At 36.4% G+C, this 21776-nt stretch overlaps 1 protein-coding gene and 1 long non-coding RNA gene across 2 annotated transcripts; one reads left to right on the top strand and one right to left on the bottom strand.

Annotated features, from left to right (window-relative positions):
* Positions 1–7601: 7601 nt before the first annotated feature.
* On the bottom strand, positions 7602–10388 carry LOC306989490. The gene is made up of 3 exons (XR_013795652.1): positions 10244–10388; positions 8621–8769; positions 7602–8109 (listed from the first exon to the last, which is right to left on the bottom strand). It is a non-coding gene; the product is annotated as an uncharacterized lncRNA (long non-coding RNA).
* On the top strand, positions 9825–20184 carry tha1 (threonine aldolase 1). Its single transcript, XM_079595265.1, has 7 exons — positions 9825–10432; positions 11944–12027; positions 12302–12390; positions 14124–14309; positions 14636–14773; positions 17079–17271; positions 18169–20184. The coding sequence occupies exons 1-7, from the start codon at positions 10186–10188 to the stop codon at positions 18474–18476; spliced, it is 1245 nt and encodes a 414-aa protein (XP_079451391.1). The 5' UTR covers positions 9825–10185; the 3' UTR covers positions 18477–20184.
* The last annotated feature ends 1592 nt before the right edge of the window (positions 20185–21776 follow it).

The following is a 21776-nucleotide window of genomic DNA, read 5'->3' as shown; positions in this document are numbered from 1 at the left end:
GCTTCCCTGAGGAAAGGACAAGGCATTCGAGTGATTAAATGTAAAAAAAAGGCTTTTAAAAAAATCTTTGTCTAAATTTTCTGATATTGTTTCATTAAAGTTGATAATTATTCAAATGTTACATTAACAGCTGCATGAAATACCCATGTGATTTGTGATTTATTTTCATGAATAAAAAAAAACCTTTTCGAAAACATCCCCCCTGTGTGTGTGTGTGTGTGTGTGTGTGTGTGTGTGTGTGTGTGTGTGTGTGTGTGTGTGTGTGTGTGTGTGTGTGTGTGCGTGTGTGTGTGTGTGTTCTCATTATTGGAAGTCTATCATTTATTTTTCTGCAGAAATCACACGTTTTGCTCATCAAATTAAATTGGGCTTTCTGCAGATCATTTGCTTTAAAGGGATAGTCAACAGAACATTTTGTCATCATTTACTCATTTTTCCAGAGTAACACAAAGTTACCATCAACACGTGAAAGTTCTTTTATATACAAAGGAAAAATCACTGACTGTACCCACTAAATAAAACCATACAGCTAAAATGACACATCTTGCACTAAGTTGTTGTGCAATGTAAAAGTGATCTGAAATGTCAAAGGAGACTAATAGCAATTTTTATTGAGTTATTTGCAAAAGCAAAATGTAAAGGGAACTGGAAGTCTACTGCTGGAATGCATTGAATTGCATTTTTATTTTAAATGATTTAAACATGGTTTAAGACACAATGTAGCCTAAGTATATAATTATATGAACTCACAGTCTACATTATCATGGTTTTAGAAATAATAAAACCTGTAAGTAAATCATTCAACTTGAAGTGGTTATCTAAATGGTGTCACTCGTTCAGACAAACCATTTTAAGCAAACCAGTCGAAATGTGGCTTGCGGCAATCAACTTCCCAGCTGCCGCCGCCACATTTGATTCCAAAGGTTGTCTGACTTGTTTTTAACATTCGTTTTGGTCACAGATTCTTCTTGATCCATCATCCAGTAGACACAGTTCCCCTAAAATGAACAGAACTGGATTAGACTGACATTTTAGCTGGAATTCAAAGGAATTTACGAGCTTGAAGGATTTAGCTGTGCTTGTACACATGCCAGACTATCACCTGTGACTTATCATAATGTCTGTTTCTCAATTCTAAGAATGTAAACAACAGACTTGTGTTCTCGAGGAGACTAGTCTTGCAGGCTGACTTGAAAGAACGAACTCTGAAGGACTCTAGGATACAGAACACATCTTTGTTAGCGGGAATCTCTTGAAGTTATATCGTCCGCCCACAATAACTTCTGCGATTTTTAACGGTTCGATTCTCTCAAGTCTGCACTCGATGCATCCTCGATATCAAGAACACATCCTGGTACTTGCATGCATTCTCATGCATTGTACTAGCGTACTTGCAGACTTTGATGGTTATTGATGACGTATAGTACGTATAAGACATATAAGATCAGTTCGGAACGCATATTGAGAAACGGCCAATATCTTTGAACATAGCTACAGGGTCTGTTATATATCATGTTTAATATGTCTGCGAAACATAGTAAACATGGTATCATAACATTAGCCAACACAGAATATTTTAGGATTCCTGGAATTAAAATCAGAATACCACATAAGGACCCCAACCATGTCAGAGAGAGAACAAGGGAGGCATAGAATGTGTGAGTATGTGTTGGAAAAAAGCCACTCAAGCATGTTGGTTTGCTGGTTGCATTGCAGTTCCATCTAAGCAGCGTATGGCCCGAAGATTCATGAACGGCTGAGTAAAAACCCAGACTTCCATGTTTGTAAAATGATACCTCATCACAAAACCACAGCCTATGGCCTGTCAATACTTATCAGCAGGATACACTGAGGGCAACAAAAACATGCCTTTGTAACTCCCCCTTCGGAGAATTCTTCTAGTTGATTTTACTCCCCTTAAATCACGTAACTTCGCTTTCTGTTCAAACAAAAAGCGCAATTCTTTTGATTTAATTGTAATAGCATGGGAAACTAAAACTATTTATCTGAGAAGCAATTAGCAGGACTGAGTCAAGCTACATTCAGTGGCACAGTTAGCATAATGACAGTCTTTACAGGCTGAACAATGGACAAACTGCTTTTAATCTCTCCTATTCTATGGCTATGATTATTGCAGATTACGGGAAAGTTTTGTAAAGCATTTTTGATTCCTAGCATACAGGCGACTTGCGGTTATGAACAAATTGTGCAACAAGTCTTTTGAGGTTACTAAAACTGAACACTATTTGAATACTAACACCCCTACATAACTTTCTCTTCCTTATCACATAACAATAATTATAATCCTGCAGATGCCCAAGAGACCTGATACACACACCCAAGAAAATGCACTACCCTCCATTTCATGCCAAAATAATCTGCAGTGCAATACAGAATGTACCCTGATACTCATGGAACTCAAGTTTTTGGTACGTGCTGCATAAATCCACCTGGCAAATTTACCTCACAAAATGTCACATGACACTGTCTCGACCAATGAGCAGACTGCTCAAGCAGAGCATGAAAATAAATGAGGGTAGCGAGCCCCCTGCGCTCCACGCTTTATGGTGCTCCACTTCAGGGAAACCATGTGACTTTCCAGAGAGGGGGAGAGAGAGAAAAGGGGGGAGGGAGAAAGAGAATGACAGTGGGGAGGGTCGAGAGGAATAGGGTCAGAAAGGGATATTTGAAGATGGATTTCTTGGCAAAGAATGCATGAGGAGAAAGTATAAAGGAGAGTACACTAAGTGTGTGTGTGTGTGTGATTATTGGAATTCAATATTTTAATTTGCTGCAGAAATCACACAAGTTTGGTCATCAAATTAAATTGGGCCTTCTGCAGATCATTTGCTTTAAAGGGATAGTCAACAGAACATTTTTGTCATAATTTACTCATTTTTCCAGAGTAACACAGTTACCATCAACACGTGAAAGTTCTTTTATATGCAAAGGAAAAATCACTGACTGTCAAATGAGGTTAGGAACTGATCCTAGGACCCCACTAAATAAAACCATACAGCTAAAATCACACATCTTGCACTAAGTTGTTGTGCAATGTAAAAGTGATCTGTGCTATCGAGTTTCAGACATATATTAGATGATTCTGCATGCATAAAATCAACTGCACTGAACATAATGCTCCAATACTATTCGGACCATAAACACTTCACAGAGGTTACTTTACAATACTTTAATATTCATGAAAAGTGGTGCCTCCTGTACCAGCTGAACTAACCCACCGAATTTGCACTTGTGCACTCACCTGCTTTTCATTTCATTTGTTTGGATTTTGCAAGTTTGAGGTTTCGCATTGTGAAAAGAATTTGGACAGGCAGATACAAGGATTCGTACACAGAAGTGTGCTCTATCCACTTCCCGATTCATAAGAAAACGTCTGATGATTATGAAATGTATAGAACCAAAAAAGCAATATATTGCTGAAATGTTGACAAAGAGGAAGTATAGAGGATGTTTGTGTTTTTTTTACTTAATGGAAGCTATTTGGAAGGAAAAACTAAAAACATACAACTGGATAATCTATATGGCTCACTTAGCAGATTGTAGTTTGCAAACTTTATAAGGTAATAAAAAAGATGCTACTGTAAGTCAGAGTAACTTTTGACTATTTTACTGGATTGTCGATGTTTATGTAATCCATACATACATACATAAAGCCTGTTTTAGCAGTGCTGCTCAGTCTCTAGAGAGTTTCAAAGGCGCCAAGTACTAGTATTGCCGGCCCCAAGTTTCAGTCCAGCTCTGGGGAAGTACATTTAACTCTGCAGTACAGCCTTGAGAAAACATGCTTACGAAAACTTAACATAATTCCATCTCATTGCCCCTTCAGGTTAGAAATAGCCAGCAAACTTGGTGAAATTTTGCACACACTAAGCCTTTTTTTTGACAGGAATCAGGCACTAAGTCCCACACAGATTATTCATAAGCAGTTTCCTTTGGACCTCAAATTATTGCTGTCCTTATTGGGAATATGAAGAAGCTTTACACCACAGTCTCTGGTCTGTTGCAAAAAATTGTGCTCATGTGCAATAAACATTCATTAGCCAAGAAGTCACGTGACTGTAGGCGGGCCTTAGTCGTAATTTCTCGACAGAATGTCCTAACCGTAAAAGAGTGAGCAAAACAAAGGCATTTTCGAGAATTACCAAAATCCTTGAGATTTGACTTCCTCTACGGAACTGAAGACAAAGGTACCACACACACTTTAGGATGTCTCTGATGGACGTTAGGTCATAAAGTTGATCCTGGGTGGTTTATTGGGAAGTTGGTACACCTTTCTAGACTAATGCAGTTGTTGTGTTTTTATGAATGCAAACTTCTTTATGAATTCTTCTTTATTTCAATACTTAAAACTACAAAGACGGCAATTAGATTTAGGATTTTATTTGGATTCATAATAGGATCTTTAAGCAGGAAATATCAAAAGACGTACTATCATAAGCGCCTATTGAGAAAGATTAAAAAAATGGCCATACTGATCAATAAAATAACTTCCTGTGGAAGATCCTTTTTATTTAAAGTTAATAATTACTCACTAGTCTGCATTTATTTGATAAAAAAATACAGGAAATAAATATCATGAAATATTATTACAATTTAAAGTAACTGTTTACCAAGATAGGAAACCAAGATACATTTTCTGCTGGTACAAATGTGATGCTCAAGAAATATTTATTATTATTATTGTGCTGCTTAATGTTTTAGTGAAAAAAATGCTTAAATTACTGTTATTTTCATTCTAGACTCTTTGATGATTATAAAGTTCAAAAGAACATCATTTATTTGAAATAGAAATCTTTAAAAAAAATATTGTATTTTATATATTATTATATTATATTATCGGTTTATTATATTATGTATATTATAAATTACAACATTGCACTTATATATGGAGGAGTTTAACAAGAAGGCCTGACCTCTGACCACATGCATCATTATGCAACATCTTATGACTCCCGATCAAAACAGACATCAGTCCACAATGGCAATTCCAAAGATAAGAGTGAACTTTATTGGACGTGCACGTTGCAAACATTGTTCTGGTGCCAAGCCCTGAGGGTAACACCTCATTTACCGCATTCTCTTTTGATTGAGGTCATTACTAAAAGTGTGTTGACTTAAGGGAGACAGATTGCACCCTTGAAAGAGAAAGTGGAAGAACACCACCCACCGTCCACAAACAACAGCAGCTCATTTGTGATATACACATTTGTATGGTCTATTTTCAGCCCCAGGGTTTATGGTTATTGGAAAGGCGTTGCCCTCTCCCTCCTTTCCGAGAAGGAGTCAATATTTCTCTGTCTCTCCCTCCATTCACAGCTAATCCAATTTAATGTCAGAAAAACGGCCCAGCTGAGAGCGGAATGGCATATTTCCTAAGACATATAGGGCAGTGCATACACACACACACACACACAGCAGCTGTGCGTCCTCAGCTGAGAGCAAATGCAGGGTGACAGGCAATTCTTCTTGGCTTCTATTGTCTGTCGCTGCAGTTTTGTTATCCCGAGTTCCTGCACTCTGAAGCAGGATGCAGCAGCTGCAAGAGCATTCGTGACGGTCGCATCACGTCGATGTGTTATGCAGATGAGACCGCAGGATCTTGGAGGAAATGGAAAACTCGTGTCCAACGGTAATGCCGGGCTCCCTTATCACGAAAGGTACCACACCAGATCAAATGACAGGCTCGCTTTCACTCATTATCTCTCTTTCTCAGCCTGTACAAACAAACACACCTGCACACAAACACACACAACTCGGTGTTCCAGTAAAATGACAAAGCGTGGCATTTCCTTTTTAATTGTTCTGCCGATTAATAATAACGGATTGAAGCATGACTTCGGATTACAGTCACCTGTACTCATGAGACATTCAATGCAGTTTCAACAAAACAGCCTGTGACATGTGATCCGTCCAGCTTTTACTGGAATACCTGCTGCAGGATTCCACACTGTACCAGGAAGGAAGTGAAGATGTTTGAAAAACACACATACATAAACATCATAAAAGAACCGTTTGCAAGAACAGAAAAGATTAATTATGATGGTGCATTGGTTTTACTGGTAGTGAGATTATATCATGCGAATACGAGTACAAGTGAGACGCTTAAGCATAATCACATAATCATCTATCATTATGTATATATATACTCATGAATAGTTCATCCTGAACTAGTATGGGATGAAATTATTTGGATCATATATTTAAATATGTAACAAGTGATCAGAATGTGTTCTTCTTTACCTGTATTCACCTCTAGTAAAATAAATGAATACATACTATAAACATTGAAAGTAATTTTTAATGCTGTGGTAAAAACCTGTTAATGGGTTAACAGTAGGTTTCCTTACTTTATACAGTGAAAAACTGTAACAGATCTAATGGGACCATTTCACAGTAAATACTGTTAAATATACAATTTTTGGAAGAGAAAAATAACAAATCAATGTTATCATTTATGTCATTTCAATAACTATGCTTCTTATGATTACATTAGGGTTTAATGCTACATAGGCTTATATTGTTAAATGAATGTTTATTGGATTGTTTTAATGTCATGTGTTACCATGAGGGTGTTTTGTATTTGTGTGTCTGACCCCGTGCTTATCATCTATATATCAGTATTTAGCTCAGCTTGTGAATAAACGCTACTTGTGATGCACTTTTATTCATCATGTGGCCTTCTCTTTAACACCTGTGTTATTATATATTATATTATAAAGGCAAAAAGCTAAATTAAGTAATATGGTTCTGAATATTAACATGATTTCAGTTAATTGAATATATAGGTTTTTTGTTTTGTTTTTACTGGAAATTTAAGTTAATTCAGTGAAACCTAAAATGCTTTTACCATATTTTAACTGTAAATTTCACATTTTTTATACAGTGTAGGAAATCTTTATTTTACAGAGTGAATGAAAACCAACCAAAATATCTATTAGCATAATTACATAAATCTATATTTTTAATACAAATTATGCTAAATAAAGGTTGCATGGCCGAAATATGTACAATGTGCGTATACGTGGACAAAGCACTTTAGGACACAATAGCAGCAAACAAAAGGGCAAATTGTTTTGAAACCAATTAGAATCTGAACCAGATCTTCTGGTTTCGGTGATCCACTTGACCAGCACGTCCAGCTTGCGTTTTACTGTAAACACCACCAAAATAGAGCTCCAGATCCCAGGGCCTGTGATATCAACGTGTACTGTGATGATTGTGCTAAATCCTGTGTTCTATGTTTAGCTTAAAACTCAAACCGGGAAATGATGAGCCCTAGGCTGTATGGCTTTGTCCTTTTTAGGTTAAGTCATGTACCTGACGACAGCTTTATGTCATGCTCTCAAGGCTGCACATTTTACTAAACAGGAGCTGCATAAATGTAAAAAATATGTAGATTGAAGACTAAAAGCGTTATTATTGAAGACCAAAAATAACGAAGACGAAAACTATTAATTTAAAATTATTATCATAATCTGAAAAAAATAAAATAATAATTGTACTAGTAGTAGCACTGAGCATTCATCACATGACAAAAAGTATTATTTAAAAATACCTAAAATAAATGAATGCAAACTAAAAACTTGCAAACATAGTTTTATTTACATTTAAAAATAGTATTATAATAGAAACACAAGCCACCTTGTTCCTGACAGACTCTGCTATGAAGGATTTAGGTGTCTACTCCAAAAAGGAAACCATTTTCATATTTACGTAAAATGTCAGCATGCTCATAGCAGGGCTTATCAGCACTGACCTGAAAATCAAATCCACAGAACATGTATATAAAAAGTATGAAATACACAAACTGCTGATCTAAACACTTGCTCTAGTTTTCCTGGGAGAACATTTCCCCAACCCACTCCATTAGAGTAAATATGCAGGATTTACAATAACATACAGTCTGTGCATGCATAGTTTTGGTCAGGATAATATGCAATGCAATCAGCAGGAGAATCTTAGCGTGGTGAAAAAAAAAAAAAAAAAAAAATAGAAGAATGAAGGGAACTCTTTCAAACTGACTTCCAGTAAACCCTCCTCTTACTGCAACGGTTTCTCTCACAACAGGGAGCCGTTTCTTCAGACACACTAGAAGAAAAAAATCATATGCAGCTCATTTACGGGCACTAATCCAGCAGCTGCAGTAAAAGATAAATATAAAGAACGTGCTGTGTCTAAAAACAATCTGACTTTGCGTGTTTATAGTACTTTTGAGTGGACACTCTGTGATGACAGATCCATATTTACCACTATATATAAATCAACAATAGATCAGTCAATGGAGCGTTAACAGAGTTTGAACTCTCTAAACAATCTCCTCATATGTCAAAACTCAAAGGTTATGTTAACCTCAAACTGAGAAGCAATTCAAATATATGGGCCGTATGTTTGAATGCATGATGGGAGTCTTCTCGCCACACACAGATCTCTGCTGCACCACTAGCCATGCCCTACAACCAGAGCAGTCTGGCATGGGATGGATGACAAATGCTCTCATTTGAATATAATGTAAGAATCGGGTGCCATCTGGCACACCCTAGCCCTCACCTACCCCCACCCTCCTCCTCTTACTGGAAACCCAGACAGCTGCTCGACTCACTTTCACAACCTCTCCTGACACCTCCCGCAGGGTTTTATTAGAGTCGGCCTGGCACAGCTCAGCTGCTGGAGACACGGCCGGTGAAGGCCAGGAAACCTCCGCTGCTGACCGTATGACATCACTGCAGCGGGTGGACGGGCCTTTCAGGTCTGAGAGGATGGGTGTAAATAAGATTGTGTTACTCACAGCGGTGGGCATGCGAGCGTGACACTCGAGTATCAAGCGGAATTAGAAGCCATGCTGACATTACGGTTGTGATGTTATTTTTGAATTGCAATTAAGAGCTATTAACGGGAAGTGGATATTTTAGTGCCCACATATATAGTTAAATAGGCATCATCTTCAATAAGGCATGCAGTCACTCAGCAAACATGCATGTCGTGATTAAATGACACATCTGTGGGTGGATGTACTGTTTTTAAAGTCAAATTGTTTCTATATTTTAGTAGCAGATATTTTAGTAGCATGACATACAGTCAAGATATATAAATGTCCCTGCTACAAATAATTATGTTCTAATAGTAAAACACAATGTAATCTACCATCATATATTATGCAGCATGCATGGACATTTGAGGATATATACACTGCAATATACTGTTAATATAAATACAAGGGTTCATTTTTAGTTCATAGCTCAAGACCATTAAATAATATTAACAGACATAACTTTTGATTTAATACTGTATTAGTAATGTAAATGAATAGTGACTAAGCTTACTAAATGCTTTAGAAGTGTTTTTCATTGTTAGTTCAGTTAACTTATGTTAACACATGGAACCTAATTGTAAAGTGTTAAAAGTGCAAAGTCACACCTACATGTAATTTAATAATGTCATTCCCATAGATACAAAATATCACAATATGGCATCTGCAAACAAATGATGCAAGATCTGCAATGATCTGCAAAATGATGCATCTTTTCTCAGAACTAACTTAATTTCCTCAAAGTCACACAGGTGTAAAGTAACAAATGATGGTGTTTATAATATTAACTTTAAACATGTTCCACAATGTGATGACTAAAGGAAGTGCTTATGCTAATAAAATGTCACTTAGTTTGTTGTTTTGTTAATGCAATGGCATGCTATTTGGAATGTGGATTATGTGATGTGGAGATAGGGCCTACTTTTTGAGGTCACTGTGTGATCAGTTTGCTCCATAGCCTAGAGACATTAAAATCTATTTCAAAAGAAGTAAAAAAAAAAAATCCTACAATTATCATTTCAAATAATGGAAGTTGCATTTTGAAAGATACTGCTAGCTACATAAATAATGCAGCTCAGACACGTTCAAAACCATAAACTGCTCAAGCACTATGGAACTAAAATGTTAAACATGAGCGCCCACAAGTGGACAAACATTTGTATAACTTGTAGGTAAAATGTAGTTGTGAGAAGATTACTAACTGATCGATATTTGTGAGTTCCATTATTCATGTCTGGAAGCTTAAAGCCGTTTACATAAATGATTATCGAATACAGTAAACCAAAGTTCAGGAAAGTAGTGTGAATTTATACACTACTGCAGAATTCATCGTTACATTACAGTGAAAAGAAGAAGACATGAGCTCCAAAACACTAACGCTTCCTGCTCGTTTAGTCCGTCATTGCTTCCACAAACCTCGTCGAGTTGTTTGCGTGGATCCGGTGCGGCTGTACTACGGGTCTCCGCAGGCGGCTACGGGATCAGATGTTCGCACCGTGGACCTCCGCAGCGACACCGTCACCAAACCCGGAGCAGCCATGCGCCGAGCCATGGCCCAGGCGGAGGTCGGAGACGATGTGTTCGGAGAAGACCCCACGGTTAATGGTTGGTTAGATATGACACGCAGTCACTATTGTGTGCTTCTGTTGTGACAATCTAAGCGGTTCCAGACGTGTTTAATTGGGATTCATCAGTTAAAAGCATAATAACAGATGTTATAGACGTCACACAGCTCTCACATGGTGTGTGTGTGTACTCTTACCCGCTGTTTCTGTAATGGCCATGAGAGGGCGCTCACATCAGTTAAACACTTTATTTATTCATTCATTTATATTTTGATTTTATGCTCGATTAACAATAACATAAGAACATTAATTGCCAAGGAAATACATAAAGATAAACACAAAATAAAATAATACACAATTTCTACATAATTGACAAATACATCTTACAACAAATAGAGAAGTTTAAATAAAAAATATTAAAGTTATTGAAAAATATAATCAAAACGTTAGTTGCTATACAACATAAGGACACAGACACTTCAGTTGTACAATAACAACTGTAGTGTCTACAATAATACAATAACATACAGACATTGATAGTATGCTCCAGGAAAGCTTCTAAATACATTAATTAAAATAATGATAATAAAATATATACATACATGTATATATATATTTATAATATTTAAGGAATCGTGGTTTTTATTCTTTTTGTAATAAAGACATTTAAGAAGTGAGTTTAATTCAATTTCAAAGGCATCAGTTAAACACGAATAAATAAATAAATGAATGAATGATGAATAAATATGATCTGCATCTTTTGTTAAATAAGAACTACTTTTGTTTCGATTAGCTCTCATGAGCTAATATCAGATTGCATAGCACATTACAAGGTGTTAAACACATTTTTGAGTTAATATATACTTATATACTGTTAGATTTGTCTAGACACACTGCTTAGGATCAGTATGATTTTTTGGAAAGAAATTAATACTTTGTCAGCGAGGACATTTTTTTCAAAAGTGACAGTAAAACATTTATTATGTTACAAATGATTACTTTTTCAAATAAATGCTGTGCTTTTGACATTTCTATTCATCAAAGTATTCTGAAAAAAGGTATCCTTACATATTATTCATAAAATGAATTAAAAAAATTAAATGAGTAAAAAAAACTAGAGCTTAGCATTTTGTACAAATCTTAATGGACCATTTCGTTTATGTGATTCGTGTTTATAAATTTCAACATATTTTCTTTCATTTTTTTTTTGCTGTTTATGCAAATCATAATATGAATAATATGTAAGGATTCCTCAATTCAATTTGATGGAATTTTAATATAAAATTTATTATAAAATATAATAAATATACAATTGAAATATACAATTGAATAAAATATACAATTGAAATTCGTAAACCATAAAAAAATGCTTACATTTTTTTTTCATAATTCTGTTCACTTTACAATTAATTCTATATTAAATAATAAGTATGTGTGTCCAGATTTGAGGTAGTGTTTATATATGCAATGCAAAACAGTTGTTTACATATGTTCATGCATTAGGAAATTTAGATCATACATTGTACAGTATTTTCCCCATTCTGTCTACAGAACTGCAGAAAACAGCTGCTGATATGTTTGGCATGGAAGCGGCTCTATATGTCCCCACAGGAACGATGAGTAACCTGATTGCAGGTGAGATTGCAGGATAGTGCCCAGGGCTATTAATAAAACTGGTTTACAGTTGTCACTTGGTAAAAGCTTATAGGTAAAATGCACACGTATTTTGCAGTGGCTGTGGTTTGCACTGCCTAAAAGCCGCCTCTGGCTATTAAAATCTGGTATTTGAAAATGATACTGATTTGTGCTTTAGCTCACAGAAATAGCTCACCATTCAAGGAATTGTGTTCTTGTTAGTGACCAGATGCTGCAGTAATGTACACATATGTTTTGTCCTTCTTTCTCTCAGTTATGGTTCACTGCAGAGAGCGGGATGATGAGATGATAGTTGGTGATCTCTCTCATATTCATGTTTATGAGCAAGGAGGAAGTGCACAGGTATGAACAAATGGGGGATACATTTGTCTCTTACTTATTAGGCTTACGTGTTCTGTTTCTCAGAATTGTATTTAATATTCTTGCAATCCTAAATCAATTTAAATTGAATTAAGTAATGGATGACAGCTGCGTGATTTATGTAACATATTCATAAAGGAGTCTGCTATTTTATTGCAAAAGGTTAAATTCTACCACAGAATGCTATTAAACACAATGATGATTTGAGATGTGGTGGAAATTATCATGATGATTTAGAAAGGGGAAAAAAATTATATGATGCATGTACACTACCATTCAAAAGTTTGTGATCAGCAAGATTGTTTACTTAAAGTCTCATATGTTAAAAAAAAACGTGTTAAAATGTGAGTATCAAATATGATACATTAGACTTTTGAGGAACATTTATTTGTGCATCTATCAATAATCATTGTATTACATTGCATTTGTTTCACCGCCCACAATAAAAACTTAGAGCTTTGATAATAAAACTAAGCATTTAAATAAAATCTTACCAAAGACAATTTATTGGGAGAAATAGTAAAAAAAATAATTAATCTTCATTTTTGGCCATATAAATATCATATATAAAATTATCATTTAAATCTAAAATTGAGCTGTTTCTTACTGTCAAGTATGAGCTTCATATTCTCCTGATGTCACTATATGAGCCATACAAAAAATTATTAAATATAATACTCTAAAAATAAAATAAAAATATTTGTCTAATGGTTCAATTGTAACAACTCGTCGGTTATCAAAGACAAAATGAAACACAATTTTTTTTTGCCAAACACCAGCTCAAAATGAACATCAAAATAATATATCAGCACCATAAAGCACTAATAGCAAACAATCACCCAAAACCCTGTCCCATGAGTCAATTTCTTTACTAATTGAGTCCATACCATGTAACCACAAAATCATACAATGATAATAAGGATGATGTGATTATTATTGGATATAATGAACCTGTAATCCAGCGTTGACGACTCAGAGGGTCAGTGCACAATCCAGTTCAAAATGAGTTCATTTATGATTACAGTCCCATCTCGGCAAAAACTCCTTTTCAGCTAAAATTGAAGTCCTTAAACAAAAAACTGAAAAGGAAAAAATATCTAATCCACTGAAGAAGGTTTGATGCTGGCTTAAGTCCCAGTAGAAAACGGTGATCCCAGGTAGCACAACTAACACCCAACATCGAGGAAATACAAATATATATATATATATATATATATATATATATATATATATATATATATATATATATATATATATATATATATATATATATATATACATTGAGCATTGTAAACATACTGTTCCTCAATTAGTCATCAAGAGAAGCATAAAAGTTGAGCCTCAACTCAAAACCTCTTTTTTTCTTAAAAACAGTGAGCCATCCTCAACTCGAACAACCACATGGCCTCCGCTAGATTAGCTATTCTTCTTTATGGTATTCTTACCTGAGGGCGTTGCCCCCTTGTGACCAGGAAGAGTAACAGTGAAAACACTCTAGAACTGTTACACAATAAACTTCCATTTCAAAATTATAATAAAAATATTTTTTCTGACTACTATTTCATATGCCAGGATTTAATTAACTAGTCAGAATGTGAAAAGTGTGCTTTAAGAAAGCTTATTTTTTGACAAAAGTGCCCATAGTTGAAAAAACATCCATGTACCACATTATCAGCAGAATGAAAAATATGTTTTTTTTTTTTTTTTTTTCACAGCTAGCAGGCGTCCATTCTGCAACAGTGACCACCCTTGGCGATGGCACCTTTGACCTAGACCAGCTGATCTCCAAGATCCGTCACGGTTACCCTGACCCACACTACCCACGCTCCCGCCTGGTGTGTGTGGAAAACACACACAATATTCAGGGAGGGCGCGTCCTCCCACTCTCCTTCCTGCAGGAGGTTAGATATTAGTTAAACTTAAGTTTGCACGTGTGTGTGTGTGTGTGTGTGTGTGTGTGTGTGTGTGTGTGTGTGTGTGTGTGTGTGTGTGTGTGTGAGAGAGAATATGTTGAGGGAGCCAGACACCTGGGGCTGAACTCTTAAGACACAATCGCTCCATTTAGTAAATGAGTGATTAAACAAAGACTGATTTATTCAGCACTCTAGCACGAACAGGTTCTGCTTTAGATTTGACAAATGGGGCACAACCACATATTACGCCTTTGTTCATTGATTGAATTGCATTGCACTGAATGTATGTCTATAACTGTGTGTCTTGCTCAAAGCTTCGCTCCGTCGCTGATAAGTTTGGTTTGGCTGTCCATATGGATGGAGCGAGGGTGATGAATGCAGCTGTGGCTCTTGCCGTCCAGCCATCTGTTATCCTCCAGCATTGCCACTCTGTCAGTGTGTGTCTGTCCAAGGTAAGCAATCACAGGTTTTGGGTCCGCTTTAGTATAATATATAATATTTCTGTTATTCTTACATGACTCTTTTTATATAGGATATGTAACTATGAAGTTCAGATAGTTGTTCTGGTTCATTCACTTCTGCTACATGAAATGTACTTGATATAAGTCCAATATTAAGGTAATTATATATTAATAGGAGGGATGTCAATACAATTAGTTGATTCAGTTCAATTTATTCTTAAAAAATATATTACTTTAAATAATAATTTTAAATATAAATATTTTATATATATATATACATTCTGTTCGTTTGAACTTTCTAATCAACAAAGGATCCTGAAAAAAATATTAAGCAGCACAACTGTTTCCAACATTAATAATAATAATAATAATAAATGTTTCTTAAGCACCAAATCAGCATATTAGAAAGATTTCTGAAGGATCATGTGACACTGACATTGATTCAAGATATTGATATATATCTTGAATTGATATATATCTTTCAGCACGATGTAGTGTGATTTATTGTATCAATGAAAAGGAACGAGGAAAACATATTTTGGAAATTGAAACTGTATAGCAACTGCAGCAACAAATTCACCTAGAACATAATAGTGAGATTTTCATAATAGGAAAAATGTACTTATTAAAACCAGCAGTAGCTTTCATTCTCCGGGAAGTGCTTTTCTAGGAAAGTTATTTCAGTCGTTTTGAACAAAACATCTCTAGGCAGTGAGAGTTTTCCAGCGAAAAGCAGTGGGAATCAGTTTAAGTGAGAGGCATTGAAAATGACCTTGTTAAAGTCAGTGCCTGTGTGGTTTATAAGTTATAACCTGCACCCTGAAGGTGTCTCACGTCCAGATAATCAAGTCTTATTTTTAGTCATATCATCAAAGTGTGGTGCTTTCCTCTGATAACGCACCTGTAATCATATCGTATCATCTAGGATTTTGAAATGTCCTCCCTCATTACTCCCCTGGAATGAACTCAACATCACAACTCAGATCAAGTCGATTGAAGTGACCCTGAAGTATAAACCTAATCACTCTCAACTCTCAACAAAATCCTTGGAGTAGATTTCAACAAGCGTATTTGCATTTTAATTACAGAGCTTGTTTGCAGCTAGCTAAACAGGCTACTCTCTGTCGCCGAATTTTCCTCTTTCCCACTTGCTGAAAGACATTAAATGTAATTGAGGCTTATAGACAAAGATCACCGATATGAATATCAAATCACTTCTGCCTGTTCTGATTATAGACATATGAGGAAAAATCTGTATTATGTGTCCTTTATAAACGTGTGCCTGTATGCTAATATGTTATTATTGTTAACGTAAATTCACCAAGTAGAACATGTTCCTGGATTAACATCCTTGTTGATCCTGAAACAACATATCAGATTTGAGGGGTAGTTTTTAGTTTAGGCTTACAACAAGGGTTTGGGGCGTCTACAGTATTCTTATTCATCTATCATTTCCCTCTGATTTTAGGGATAAATTATGGGTAGGGATAGGGTTAGGACTGTTTTTGGATAGATAGATGCTCGGAACAATAGGACATGTCTTACTTGGTAAAATCACGGCGACCTTTATTCATTCATGCAAGTATGAATAGACACGTTAGGGGTTTTCACACCAGATGGGTTTCATTTTGCATTGAGCAGGTCACCTTATACGAGCCAACATGCTTAATCACATGGCCAGCCAAATTCATTATTTAATTTCAGTATCTCTGTTATCAGAAACATCAGCAAAAAAAAATGGCATTTCAAATGGCAATAAATGGACTGTTATTGGTGTGAAAACAACTTTACTAATATTATAAATAGATCTCAGGGCTGTGTTGCTATTGTTAATTAGGATGAAAAACCTAAACTAAAAAAATTTTTTTTTTTTTTTTAAATGACTGAAATATATATATTTTTTTACTAAAACGCTAAAAAGATATTTAAAAAACTATTAAAATTCACAAGCACATAAAAAAATACTATAATAGTATATAAATGCTGCTAAAATGACAGCTTCAGGGAAGAACATCAAATTAAAGTAGGCTATATGAACCTTTTAGGCGAGTTTAAAAAAAAAACTTTTTAACACGAAACGTTCTGTGTGAATGACCCTCAGCATTTTTAATGCATTAAGGTGGATACTAAACTTGCATCCATTTAATACATGTCTGAACTGCACTGCATAAGTTTTCTTTCATAGATTCTCTTTTGTTTTCTATATCCCTATCTATTCAATTTCATGCAAAGAGCTGGAAATCTCACACAATGCAGAAACAAAAAGGCTCATTTGATCTGACTTGCTCTTTGGCAGGGACTCGGGGCACCTGTGGGCACCATGCTAGGTGGGTCAAAAGATTTCATACAGAGAGCAGTGCGTGCCCGCAAGACACTTGGCGGAGGAATGCGCCAATCGGGTGTCTTGGCAGCAGCTGGTAAGATTGCCCTGTCAGACATGATTGGCAGACTGGAGGAGGACCACAGGAACGCCAGACGCTTTGCTCAAGGTGACAGAACCCCATAGATTTCCCTGAACCCTCAGCATGACACTACACGAGCACTGTACACATGATGCTTCACTACAATAGTTAGCTTCAGCGTGAATAGCTTTCATGAAATATTCTTAGAACATAATTATTATAAAAGAATCAGAAGGAATATATTAGGCATATAAAATACTCTTATTCGCAGTAGCTGAAATTAGTTAATGGCACCACCGTTTTGTATGTCATCTAATTATGCTCATTCTCATTTGGCAATAATGCATACTAAACCTGTCTGACTGAAAAATCAGAAACTAAAAGCATAAAAAAGTCAGAACTGTAGAGGTTAGGATAAATAAATAAAAATTCACTGGAATGGTTCACACAAATCTAAAAGTCATTACGGCAGTTATTCACCCTCGTGTTCTTAGAAACCCATTTAAAGTTCTTTCTTCCAGGGTAGACAAAAGGTGTATTTTTCTGCTTTTTTCAATAGTCATTTCAAAGGAGGGCTGTCAAGCTTCAAAAGGCAAAAAAGAATGTTTTAATTATTTATTATTAAATCGGACAGATTCGGTCCTTGAGTTCAACTCACTGACTCAATGAATGCAGCCGTTACAATTAAAATTACACAAGTGAATAATGACTTAAATCATGACGGTTTGTTCTTCACACAAAGTAGCTATGACTCCAGAAGTCTTGGAATATAAGTGCACCAGTCATATAACACACATGATACTTTTATGGTGCTGTTGTGTCCTTTTTGAAGCTTAAACATTTCAGTGCCTTGAAAAGAACAATTTAAAATTGTTTTATCATTTTTAATATCTCCTTTTGGGTTCCATGGAATAGGTCCAGTTTAAATGTCCACAGTTCTATTTCAAGAGTCTAATGTAACGTCTCTCACCTTCTCTTTTGTAGCGCTGTTAAAGTGTGACCCTTCTCTGTACCGGGTGGATCTGACCACTGTGGAAAGCAACATTTTGAGGTTCTGCCTGCGGGACCGCCGGATGAGCCCAGCGGAGTTCTGCGAACGGATGGCAGGTGTAGATGAAGAAGAGGTGAAGGCTCTGGGACAAGGGGTCCGGGTTCTGATGTTCCCCCATGTCGGGGACACAGTCAGGGCTGTGTGGCACCTGGGCATCAGCGAGGAAGACACTCAGCTGGCTATACAGAAGGCTCAGTTTGTGGCCCAACAACACAAGCTCAAGTCTGTCAGGGCAGCATGAGAACATCCCTTGACCAATCAGAGGTGTCTTTACACCAGTCTTTTGGTCTCAGGGACCTTTCAAAAACTGTAAAACTGAAAAAACAAGCATTACTATATTAACTTTTTTGCACTCCAGTTTGACAGCCAAGATTCACCCACTCAATTCGGCTGTGAGAGGTATAGTACGCCCACTTAGTGTGTGTACACACACACACACACACACAGCACTTAATTGTTTCTCACAATAAACTATTGTGATTGACATTTGAATCTTGTTTAACTACGCACTCTATGAGCACCAGAAGCAGTTTAAGGACTTTTTAAAAAGATACATTATGGCTAGTTCTATTGTTTTTATCATTGAGTGTTATATAAGAGTTCCCCATAAGGACGAGACACATTCAGTGTAGAGACGGATTGTCATGACAACAAAGCAGAGATTTACTGTAGTAGTGGATATCACAAGGTGCTCAGGGCCACAGCTAACTTTATTACTATAGCATGCAGGAGGGATGAAATGACTGGTTATACTTAGGTAAAAATGACGCATCCCTAAACTGGTTTAGGGCGTATCGTTTATTCTGTCGCTTATTTTCTGCATGTTTACAGTCCAGTAGCCCTAGATATTTACAGTTAATACATTGTAAACAATGACCTGTCAAGAAAATGGGACAAATCATGAAGTGGATGTAAGATAATTCTATAATTGTTGGAATACTCAGTTGGAGAATTGCAGATGCCAGTTGGGTCTTGGGGTCCGAAAGTCTCCAAAACTATGATCAGACCTCACCTATAAAACCACAACTTGTCTGGGAAGGTTGCAATAAAAAAAAAGCCTTTGGTGACATCAAACAGCAATCTCATGGACCTAAGGTTTGCCGGCGTTACTGGAACTTTCATTGGGACTGGGACTGTTTTTGGAAAACACCACAGGTGGGTTTGGCGTAAACTGAAACATAGCCACGTGGAGAAAGTACCCGATCCCCACTGTGAAGTATGGTGGTGGATCTTTAATACTGTGTAGCTAATTCTTTTTCCAAAGACCCTGTACAACATGTTAGGATACACAGTATCATCAAGTACACACAGATATGATCAAGGCTGACTCTGTCAGGAAGCTTAAACTGGGCTGTAGTTGGATCTTGAGCATAACAATGATCCGAAGCACATCTCAAAATAAACAACAGAAAAGTTCACTGACCACAGAATGAAGGTTTTGTCATGGGCATAGCATCCCCTGACCCAAACCTGTGGGATGAGCTGAAGAAAAGAGTCCACAAGCATCTGAAGGATCTGGAGAGTTTCTGTATGGAGGAATGGTCTCAAATCTCTTGCCATATGTTCATCATCCTTAAATACACATTATAGGAGAAGATCCATAAATGTTTTCTTGGCAAAGGGAGGTTGCACAAAGTATTGAATGAAGGAGTGCCAATAATTTTGGAATACATATATTTCAGACAATAATTTTTCTATCTGACTTTAAAGGTTAGCATTTTTTATATATATATATTGAATGAAAGACTAAAAAGACAAATGGCAAAAACAAATTTTCACAGCCAGTTTTGGGTGCAAATATTTGTGGAGCATACGGTATATATTTAAATTTAAAACAATGGAAAAAGTACAACGTTAAATAAGTGCATTATGATAAAGAACTGGGGGTAAAATATGTCTAATTGTCCTGAAAATAACACCACAATGCAAAATATTATATGTTCATATATATATAGGCCTTTTTTTCATTATGCTATTTTTGCTGTTGTTTTGTGGTGAAATCTGGACATCATTTGAGTGGCTTTGTGAGACTGACCTGTTTGCATCAATTAGTTTTTTATGCCAACAAAGCCATTTTAGGATTTTTGGAGTGCATAAGGAAAAATTAGTTAAAAACTTAAATAGTAAAGCTGTTGAATGATTATCACCTCATTGGGATTAATTAATAGTCATTAAAAAAAATGTGTGTATATATATATATATATATATATATATATATTGGATGACCAGTATTTTTCTTCGATTAAATTTAGACCAGGCTGAGGTATTTCTTATTGGACCAGAAACCTTTACACACAAAATATGAGTGGGGAAAATAATTATTTGATCCCCTGCTGATTTTGTAAGCTCGCCCACTTACAAAAAAAGGGTCTATCATTTTTATGGTAGGTTTATTTTAACGGTTAGAGGCAGAATATCAACCAAAAAATCCAGGAAAAAAAACATTATATAAAGGTTATTATTATTCAGAAATGGAAGAAATACAAAATGAAAAATCAATCGCCCTCTGACTGGAGCTCCATGCAAGATCTGGCCTCATTGGGTACGGATGATCATGAGAAAGGTGAGGGATCAGCCCAGAACTACACGAGAGGAGCTTGTTAATGATCTCAAGGCAGTTGGGACCACAGTGACCACAACTGTAACACACTACGCCGCAATGGATTGAAATCCTGCAGCGCCCGCTAGGTCCCCCTGCTCAAGAAGGCACATATAGAAGCCCGAATGAAGTTTGCCAAAGAACATCTAATGATTCTGAGAAGGCTTGTGAGAAAGTGTTGTGGTCAGACGAGACCTAAATTGAGCTCTTTGGCATCAACTCAACTTGTCGTGTTTGGAGGAAGAGAACTGACTATGACCCCAAGAACACCATCCCTACAGTCAAGCACAGAGGTGGAAACATTGCTCTGGGGCTGTTTCTCTGGTAAGGGTACAGGACGACTTCACTGTATTGAGGGGCCGATGGACGGGGCCATGTACCGTTAAACCTTGGATGAGAACCTCCTTCCCTCAGCCAGGACACTGAAGTTGGGTCATGGATGGGTCTTCCAGCATGACAATGACCCAAACCGCCCAGGCAACATAGGACTGGCTCAAGAAGAAGTGCATTAAGGTCTTGGACTTGGAGTGGCCTGGCCAGTCTCCAGACCTTAATCCTATAGAAAAGGGAGCTGAAACTTATAGTTGCAAAGCGACAGCCAAGAAACCTTAAGGATTTAGAGAGTATCTGTAAAGAGGAGTGGACCAAAATCCCTCCTGAGATGTGTGCAAACCTAGTGACCAACTACAAGAAACGTCTAGGCAGTACCAAGTACCAAGGCAGTTTTGCTTGGGGATCAAACACTTATTTCAATTACTGAAATGCAAATCAATTTATAACCTTTATATAATGTGCTTTTTCTGGATTTTTTGGTTGATATTCTGTCTCTATCCGTCAAAATAAACCTACCATAAAAATGATATACCCTTCATTTCCTTGTATGTGGGTGAACTTACAAAATCAGTAACGGATCAAATAATTATGTCCTCCACTGTAACCCCA

This window comes from Phoxinus phoxinus (assembly GCF_949152265.1).
Source record: "Phoxinus phoxinus genome assembly, chromosome: 21".
NCBI classification, from domain to species: Eukaryota; Metazoa; Chordata; class Actinopteri; order Cypriniformes; family Leuciscidae; genus Phoxinus; species Phoxinus phoxinus.
The sequence above is the reverse complement of the archived record's forward strand: the minus strand, read 5'-3'. Positions and strand labels throughout refer to the sequence as shown.